Source organism: Eutrema salsugineum, unplaced genomic scaffold, assembly GCF_000478725.1.
Source record: "Eutrema salsugineum unplaced genomic scaffold, Eutsalg1_0 scaffold_11, whole genome shotgun sequence".
Taxonomy (NCBI): domain Eukaryota; kingdom Viridiplantae; phylum Streptophyta; class Magnoliopsida; order Brassicales; family Brassicaceae; genus Eutrema; species Eutrema salsugineum.
In genome coordinates this window covers 3,212,596-3,222,311 of record NW_006256901.1, presented here as the reverse complement: position 1 = coordinate 3,222,311, position 9,716 = coordinate 3,212,596, and the positions used below count along the sequence as shown (strand labels likewise).

General features: G+C 35.8%; 1 protein-coding gene across 2 annotated transcripts; it reads right to left on the bottom strand.

Annotated features, from left to right (window-relative positions):
• Positions 1-222: 222 nt before the first annotated feature.
• Positions 223-3,807, bottom strand: LOC18025824 (G-type lectin S-receptor-like serine/threonine-protein kinase At1g11330). 2 transcript variants are annotated; one of them, XM_024160617.1, is made up of 7 exons: positions 2,369-3,807; positions 2,171-2,278; positions 1,883-2,079; positions 1,313-1,523; positions 1,001-1,238; positions 789-918; positions 223-706 (listed from the first exon to the last, which is right to left on the bottom strand). In XM_024160617.1, the coding sequence occupies exons 1-7, from the start codon at positions 3,672-3,674 to the stop codon at positions 416-418; spliced, it is 2,481 nt and encodes an 826-aa protein (XP_024016385.1). In that variant the 5' UTR covers positions 3,675-3,807; the 3' UTR covers positions 223-415. The 2 variants fall into 2 exon arrangements, with proteins under 2 accessions (XP_024016385.1, XP_006409430.1); XM_006409367.2 differs by having other exon boundaries at positions 310-706; positions 1,883-2,076; positions 2,369-3,806.
• Between the last annotated feature and the right edge of the window lie 5,909 nt (positions 3,808-9,716).

Genomic DNA, 9,716 nt, shown 5'->3' with positions numbered 1-9,716 from the left:
TGTAGACTTAAAACACTAGAGTAAATAGACATCCATGTGCAAGGTCTAAGTCATATTATGATGAACGAAGTGACAATAGACACAAGCCTTTGACTGAAAGTTTTAATGTGTATTGATAAACTTATTACTGAAAGAGTGATGATGAGCTTATAGAGGCTCAAACTAACTTGATGGTCTTGTATCTTAATTCTATTTTAAACGTTCAAAAATGCGCAAGCTCTATGTAACTCTATTTTAAGAGGATGATTCTTGATTTACATATTTTGATATCGTACAGTGGGAATTTGTTATAAAGTACTTGTGCATTACTACATGTATGAATTTATTCCCTAAAGATTAAACATAGATGAAATATACCCTCTGGCCATACTTGAAAAGTTTCTTGAACTACACATACGTTTTGATTCTACGGGTTCTAACGTCCAATGACATCAGTGATGGTGACAATGTTGATAGAGGCTTTAAGGTCGTTGTTGTTGACATCGTTCGTTGATATAAAAGCAGGCTGTTTTGGCTCTGGAATGTCTGCGATCTTGCTGCTGAGCATTGAACACACTGTAGCAACACTTGGCCTATCGTTAGCAGCTTCTTGCACACACAAAAGCCCAATGTGAACGCATTTCCGTATTTCTTTTTCAAAGACTTGGTCAAATATCACAGGATCTATCAGACCATTAATCTCCCCTTCGTTCCAGACTGACCATGCCTGTAAAACAAAGAGCCTATTAGAGTTTAAGAATAATCACTAGAGAGAGTCAAGACTCTTAGTAGAAATGGGAGCAACTCACATGAGCTAAAAGAGTCGAATTTGAATTTTTTCTTCCACTGACAATTTCTAAGAGTATAACTCCTAAGCTGAAAACATCAGATTTCTCAGAAAACAGTCCTCCCATTGCATATTCTGGTGACATATAACCGCTGCAAGATACATTGATTTTCTCTGTTTTATCATTATCTTTATGAAAAAGGTGTAACATATGGTTAGAATGGAGTAGCTTACTATGTTCCAACGACCCTTCTGGTGTTTGCTTCATCTTCATTCCCTGGAAAAATTCTGGCCAACCCGAAATCAGATATTTTCGGGATCAGATTCTCATCCAACAAGATGTTGCTAGCTTTTAGATCTCTGTGAATAATTCTCAGCCTAGAATCTCTGTGAAGGTACAAAAGACCTCTACATATCCCTTCCATTATGTTGAACCGAGTCCTCCAGTTAAGAATCTTTTGCTTCAATGGGTCTGAGAAAAAGTTTATTAGCTTTCTCTTCGATCATATAGAGCCAAATGGTAAAAAACAGAGGTGATAAGTTTACCAAATAGATATGCATCCAAGCTTTTCTTTGGCATGTATTCATAGACTAATAACCTTTCTTCATCTTCAATGCAACAGCCAAGTAATTTTACCAAATTTCGATGCTGCAACTTCGATATCACAACCACCTCGTTCACAAGTTCTTCTAGCCCTTGTCCTGATGCCCGTGAGAGCCTCTTGACAGCGATTTCTTGCCCTTCTGGTAACTTCCCCTGAAGAAAAAGATTACCAGTCACTTAATTAGTCTCTGAAGACATCTCCAATGGGGGATTATAAGGGTATCACAAGTGGGTCTTGTTTTATTTTCTGGGTTTAAAAATTAAAAAACGAGCTCAAATCCACTCATTGGGTCATGGGTTTAGGAGAAAATAATTTTTTTTTTCGGATGATCCTCATCCACAAATTCATTGTTGGAGGTGCATTTTAGGAAGAGTATCAATACTGTGCAAAAAAACAAAAATATAATAAAAAATGGCTATGAACCCCACCCATCAGTTTCATTGTTGGAGATACCCTGAGATTATTTTTAACACATATCTATTAATCATAAGGAATCTTTTTAATGTTTTACCTTGTAAACAGGACCAAATCCGCCTTGCCCGAGCTTGTTTCTGAGTGAGAAGTTATCGGTTGATGTAGCTAACACTTGAAACTGAAAAAGTGGTAGCTCTTTGAACTTGGCTTGGTTAGAAGCAGACTCGTTACCACTTGTAAGTGCTTCCATTTTCTTAAACAATAGCTCTGCAGTTCTATCTTTCTTTGGCGCTGCTAAGGCAATGATCAATGAAGTACACAGCTTATGATTCAAGAAACAATCTGAAGGCTGAAGCTATTATAAATGTGTACAACAAAATTTAACCTGGATGTTTTCTTAATTTCCGGCATGCTAAAAGAACGCAGACCACAGCAATAAACGCAACGCCCAATACGGATGCTGCGATAATAATTGTTCGATTCCTATGTGTATCTACAAGATTTGGTGAGAAAACGTAAGGCAATGAAGTCAAAGTTGAATGGGGGAAGAAATCAAGAGAGACCACTAGAGATTTTTACTCACCGAGTTCTGAATGCGCTACCCGAATATAAAGATCAATGCCATTACTCAAATCGGATTGCATATCAACTAAGCTACCACTCCAAATCATGCATCCGATTCCTCGTTCATAAGCATAAGCCGTGCAGGAACAGTTATCTAAACAAACCTTAGGACAGTTGTTCTCATTAGCTAGGGACTGTTCGGCAGAGATTGGTACTTTCATCTTCTGCAGTTTCAGAAACCCATCTTCTTTTCCTCCATCACTTGCATTGCTCTGCCTCTCACACTGCAATGGAGCTCTCCTCACACAATCATTACTCCAGTTCCCTCCATTCCACTCTATGTTATTCTTCGGCACAAAACCTTTAACGCATTTACAAGGCGGAACTTCCCGAGAACTGCAGATCGCGAATGGACCACATCTACCGTATGCATCACAAGTTGTGGATGGAATACTTACACCGATCCTCCAACCTCTCATAGAAGCACTCCAATCTCTTTGATATAAAGCTCCATCAGGATCCAAGTTGAAGTGATACATGAAAGAATCAATCGTATAAGACAATGACAACGTTCCTTGATTATCACTGTTTAGGTTAAACCCATCAAGAAACAGAAGGGAATCCGTATTCGGTAAACCGATGAAAACCTGACCGTTCCAGGGACCGCTACGCCATATTGGGACATTGTTCTTCCAGACGAGAAGCTCAGGAAACGTGAAATCAGCAAGACCAGCTGTATAGTTCCCTGGTGAAGGATCTTGATAGCTTTTCCAAGAAGTAAGCCTTAGATTCTCTCCGGTTCTAGCGTCGGTCCCAAGTTCCATTCTTGGCAAGAGAGAATTGTAAGGATGCTTGAAACTCTCCCACAGAATCTCGCCGTTGTTGCTTTTATCTTGTAACCTAAGATTCCCAGAATTCATTAGCTGAACCCAAGTAACATTTGGAGCCACTGGTATTTTGACGTTTGTGGACCATAGAAGGCGGTTTCGACCATCGTTAACCACGAGATTCCCGTCGTTAGAGATCGAGATAATACCGGAAGTGTCGTTGATAGGAGTGTCTTTGTTAGCAACCCAAACCACAGTTTGAATTGGAATCTTGTCGTACCAGATCCCAACATAACGTAACCGAGTAGTGGAATTTTCTGGAGTGAAAAAGCCAAACCTGAAAACGCCACTTTGACAGAGAAGGGTCTCTGAATCGTTGATCGGAGTTGAGAACGTGATTCTGTCTTCGCCTAAACAGAGTCTCGGAGAGAAGCAAGAGAATCCTGCAAGAAGAAGAAGAACAAGAAATCGACGACGTGTGCTCATTGGAACCAACATAACTGGTTCCAGTTTTTTTTCTTTGTTGTCTTCACTAATTGAAAATAATAATGAAGTGGTCGTCTGTCTATGTGAGAAGACTTAGAAAATGTTTTGTTCAACGAAATAATTATTCTCTGGTTTGACGTGGGAGTGGAATAATGGTGGATTCATTGAGTTGCCCAATCAGTTGAATTTTGAGAGTTGAAGAAACCACCAATCTTGAATTTTCTTGGAAAATTTGGAATGAAACGAAGAAAGTGAAAGGACTAGTTGCGTGATTTTGATAGGGCATTGTTTTTAGGGAGGATTACTGTACTAGCTTTTTTAGTATCTATATTACTTGTTTGGCGCACTTTTATTTTTTTTACAAAACTAATCTAGCATACCCAAAAACATCCTTTTCGCCTTTATTGAAAAAAATCTAATTACGAAAATGCCATTACTTTTTTTTTAATGTCACGTAGGCAGAAAATAGCTCTGAAAATTTGATAAGTCTACCAGGCTTTGACGGTAGACTTATCAAATTTTGGTCAACACAAATTGTCGATAGAGTTATTAGATCGATGGTAGATTTATTCGAGAGTTGGTAGATTTTACAAATGTTGGTACACTTATTTTGGTAGAGTTTTAACAATGAGAGGTAGATTTATTATATTTCGGTCGATTTGTTGTTATGAATGGCAGACTTGTTGAACGCGTTAGTAAACTTGTTAAAGAAAGCGTTGACTTTCTCGCATAGTTGACTTTGTCGGTAGATTTATTAACAATGAGGTAGATTTAATTTCTGAGTTGGTAGACTTATGTCCTTTGGCAGTAGATTTATGTGAAAAAAGTTGTCAATACGTGACGGTAGATATATCCGTTTTATGGTAGAGTTATATCTAGTTGGTAGATTTTTCGCTTTTGTGGTAGATATGTTTGTTTTGTGTTAGATTTAAATTCAAGTAAAATTCCTTCCGGTAAGTGGTAGATTATTTGTTACAAGAGGTAGACTTACAAAATATTGGTAGATTTAATTGTTTGTTTGGTAGAGTTTATATAAGCTGATAGAGTTATTATACGTATGGTAGACTTCTTATAATAATCATGTGGTAGATTAATTAAGTTTGATATTTACAAAGATAACCTCGATCTGGTAGACATATGAGATGTTTATGGTAGATTTGTTTCTATGGTAGAGTTATTTACCATGTTTGAGGTAAACTTAGTTGTTAATGTTAGGCAGACATTTGACTTTTTGGTTCGAAATTACTTTTTTGTCCTAAAAATATTCTCTTATCTACGAAAAAACCAGCGGTTTGGTAGACTTATGTTTGCAATGTTGTATGTCTTTCTAGTTTTGTCCTTATGATAGACTTTTGGTAACAATTATGTTATTGGATTTTATGGTATAGACACCACAAGCAATGATCAAAAATTTCATGCATGAATCTTTTTTCTATGATATAACTTTGTTTTTCATATTAACCTTGAACATATATGTTTTATTAGTTCATTTAAACATTTATCTTATGTCCTTCTTTGTTTTTGTCTGTAATAACTATCTCTTAACTTATGATCTTTTGATTTTTATTTGTGAATATTTTGTTACATTTAACTCTATTCACATAAACCCTTGAACATCACAATGTCAAATGACTTTAGTCATGTGTTTTGGTTAAAATTTCATTCACTTAGGATAGACATCATAGTGAAAGTAAAGAAAATAATTTGAATTGAATAATAACATTACTAGCAAATATGGTAAAAAGATGAAATGTTTGAGTCAATGTTTTATGACAACTATAATTCTAAAACAAAGATATCATCATTTAAAATCTAATTATCATTTGTACATATTCAATATAGACATACCATCAATTCAATAATAAATCTACCATCATTTCAAAACAAATATATCAAATACAAATCTACAATTCATAGTAGAACATGTCGGATGATGTTGGATATCTCATCAGAGACTTGTTCGCCATTGCAAAGCCCATCATCTGTCAGAGAAAAACAAATAAATACCATCATTCGTATATAAAATTTAAATATATGCGACTGATAAATCTACCATAAATAACTAATAAAACTACCAAACACATATTTTTTTCACATCAAATGACTAATAAATCTACCAAACCACATCGTTTTACAAATAAGTCTATCATCAGATGGTTAATAAATCTACCAAACGACATACCATTTTTCAAATAAATCTACCATCAAATAACTAATAATCTAACAAACTACATACCGTTTCTCAAATAAATCTACCATCACACGTTATGAACTTTACAACAAAAAAATACATTAAATCTACCAAACTACTTATCGTTTTCCAAATATATCTACCAAACTTATCTGAAACAAAAAAAAAATTAGGGTTGCGGTTTTACAGAAAAAAACTTATGCCGCCGACAATCTCCGGGACACCACCATTTTTTCGAAACAACATTTGTCCAGTGTGGTTGTGCGCGATGCGGCGAGAACGCCGCTTAAGAGCCGTGCCAATATTTACGAGATCTCTAACACCAATAGTAAAACTCCTCCTCTGCCAAACAGAAAGAAGAAGACGAAGGGAAAGAGGAAGACGAAGAAGAAAAAAGAAAAAATAAGAAAAATGAGGATATATGAGAAAAAAACAAACCTGAACAAGTTTCTGAACGGCGATTGAGGCAAGATCTGTGTGGATCTGCGAAACAAAAGGAAAGCTGTGAAGAGAAAGCTGCGAACAAAGGGAGGCTGCCAAGTTATCGTCGGCAAGCTCTTCACCACCACCGAAATCGCCTCACGACGGTCGTTTTCACGGTCGTAGAATCGCCTCTCCCGCAAAAATTAGGGTTTTTTTTGTTTATCCGAGTTTTGTGTTTTTTTTTTCTGTAAAGTTATATTTATATTTGTTGGATTTTATTGATATTAAAAAATCAAAATTATTTAATTATTAATTATCATAATGGTATTTTCGTAATAATATTCACTATTTGGACAAAATGGTATAAGACCAACTTTATAAGGTTAGTCTAGTAAGGTGATCAATATGTTAGGCTAAGTTTGTCAATACATCAACTTTAAAGGCTAGTCTGAGGAATTTTCACTTGTTTTTAACCTTTAAAAATTAAAAAACTAAACAAATTATTATGAATTATAAAGACAATTCTACAAAGGATAATGTTACCTGCTCCACAACAGCTTCACTTACACTATGCTGTTTTTTTTATAAGTGTGCTTTCATTAATCTGCAGAAATTGCGTTTTCTAAGAATCTAAATCCAGTAATGAAAATTTGGTCAACTATTGTTTTCACCATTTTGAGTAGACTTGTTACTTGTTTCTTCGCAGATTACATAAATAGAAAACATGTATTCTCTTTGTTTCAAAATATAAATTATAGGAAAAAAAAATTAATTTTTTTTGTTTTATTCTTCATAATGTATTATATATACTGTGTTTACACTAATTTATAAGCTATAGAAATAGAGAAAAAATAGGAACGTTATTTCAAGCATTTGCATTAGAAACTGTAAACAACTTATATTTTAAAACAAAATATAAATCATAAAACAATTTTATTTTGAAACAGAAAGAATATATTACTTTTTGACGTTATTGTCACACTCTTAATCTTGATTATACAAAAGAAAAACGTGTTTCAGAAACGACACCAGATTTGTATCATTACGTATTCTAAAGCAAGTAAAATAAATCCAAAACTAAAGCAAAATACTAAATAATCAAGATCAATACACATTACCACGTTCTACTGAGAAGATGAACACCGAAAGCATCAAAAATGAAATTGAGCAATAAGAGACAAACCATTGTAGGAGCCAATTCCTGACGCTGTGATTCAATTGTGTTACATTACTTTATACAACCGTGATGAGACTATTATGCAACACCCATAATAGAATCTACGAACTAAAATAATATTACGTTATATCTTTCGAGACACTTACGATATTAAGACGAGAGGGATTTGCTGGAAAGAATTATTTGCTGTGTGTTTGGTGTATTCGAGAATTCGATCATTTAGAATGAGAGTAGAGGGCGTCTATTTATACTGGAAGGTTCACCTTGATCCGCAAAAAATAAGCTTTGGCGAAAAAGAATATTCACGAGATATTCTCCTTTTTCCGTAAGTAAAAGGATTCGAAAATCTTCCGTTATTATCTGGACGCAATCTTTTATTTCCTAAGATTTATCCTTTCAATATGCAAAAATTATTTCGCAGGAATTAAGAAGCCCACGACCCACGCCAAGCTATATAGAGCACAAGAGCCCTAAGAGCCAACTAAAAAATGCAACGAGCACGAACCCAAGCCCAGCCCGGCACCGGCACTGGTACTGACACCGGCGATGGCGATGGCGTGCGTAAATGTTTTTGCATAATACCCTTTTACTCCCACAATGTTGTTGACCCTTATTGTGAGAAGGCCATATATATACAAGAGGGTTCTCTTCTTGCTAAACAATGTGGGATAAGTGCACTTCCACTTTTAGTTATAGCCAATAGGAACATTTCATTTCCATAGACTCAAACCCAAATCTCAAATAAATTTATAAGGTCTATTTGCTTATTAAACTTCATTTTTTATTCACACACAAACTCAATATTACAAGTCCAAATGTTTATTAATATTGGGTTTCAACAATCCCCCACATGAATAGAAATGACTCTATACATATGCAGACTCGATAGACTATGCAGACTAGACTCAAACTAGACTACAAACTCGACAGACGGACTTTTCGAGAGTATAAGCGAAAACTAACTGCGTCTGAGGAAGTAGCATTTTCCAGCCTTGAACCACTCATTGTTAATATCTGTCGGATTTACTCTCCAGAAAGTGAACATGATGTATTGAACTGCCCGGATTTTGGTGTAAACCAAGTCAACAGATATAACCCAGCTTCGTCTTCTCGTAGCGTTCAGCTCTCTATTGTGTTCATTGTGGCCTTGAACGTGTCTGGTTTATTATGAGTGAGCTTGGAGAGTATAGCCTTGTCTTTGTTCTCCTAGAAACGACCTCATTACACACTCACTAAGTGATTGCTAAGTACCTGTCACATACACAGAAAGTTTCCTGTTATACTCTATATACATGTATATGAAGTCTATGGTCTTATCTCATTAAAATCCATAAAGCTTAATCTTACATAATTACAGGAAGCACTGTTTATTATCATGGAAATTGAGCATTTTACAGTGCTTTTCTCAGATTCTGCTTGATTTAGTTGTCCCTTTGAACCAACCTCTTGGGATCTCCAATCGCGTATATGGGATTTCCATCAAACATACTCTTTTGTGGTAGGCAATAAGCCCATTCCCTTAGATGATTTAATGATTTGATCTCGCGGAAATCTTTTGGTGAACGGATCCGCTAAGTTTTCCGCTGACTTGATATAATCAACCGTGAGTATACCACTTGAGATCAGATGCCAAATGGTCTTATGTCGTCTTCGTATGTGACGAGGCTTGCCATTATACAGATTATTCAGTGCCCGAGAAATAGCCGACTGACTATCACAGTGTACACGTAATGCAGGCACTGGTTTTTTCCACATTGGGATATCTTCCAAGAAGTTCCGAAGCCATTCTGCTTCTTCTGCTGCTTTGTCTAAAACTATGAACTCTGACTCCATGGTTGATCGGGCTAAGAATGTCTGTTTGGAGATTTCCAGGATACTGCTGCTCCAGCGAGTGTAAAGACATATCCACTTGTGGATTTGGAATTTATAGAATCTGAAATCCAATTGGCATCACTATACCCTTCTAACACTGCTGGTTCTTTACCAAAGTGCAGTCCATAACTCTTAGTGTATCGCAAATAGTTCAACACTCTAGTTATTGCTTTTCAATGAGTATGACCTGGATTACTTGTGTAGTGACTTAACACGTTTACCGCATGCGATAGATCGGGTCTTGTACAATTGGTCAAGTACATCAGACTTCTAATTACCTGTGCATACTCCACCTGTGATACTGGTTCACCTGTGTTTTTGGTTAGGTGAGCTTGCATATCCATTGGAGTTTTTGTGGTTCCATTCGAGTAGGAATTAAACGTCTTTAGGA

Excerpts from the sequence above, each read along its gene's own strand:
- LOC18025824 (XM_024160617.1), bottom strand. The coding sequence starts at position 3,674 with ATGTTGGTTCCAATGAGCACACGTCGTCGATTTCTTGTTCTTCTTCTT. Across the intron at positions 2,080-2,170 it reads GAAATTAAGAAAACATCCAG|CAGCGCCAAAGAAAGATAGA; the intron begins GTTAAATTTTGT and ends TCATTGCCTTAG. Across the intron at positions 1,239-1,312 it reads CTTGGATGCATATCTATTTG|ACCCATTGAAGCAAAAGATT; the intron begins GTAAACTTATCA and ends ACTTTTTCTCAG.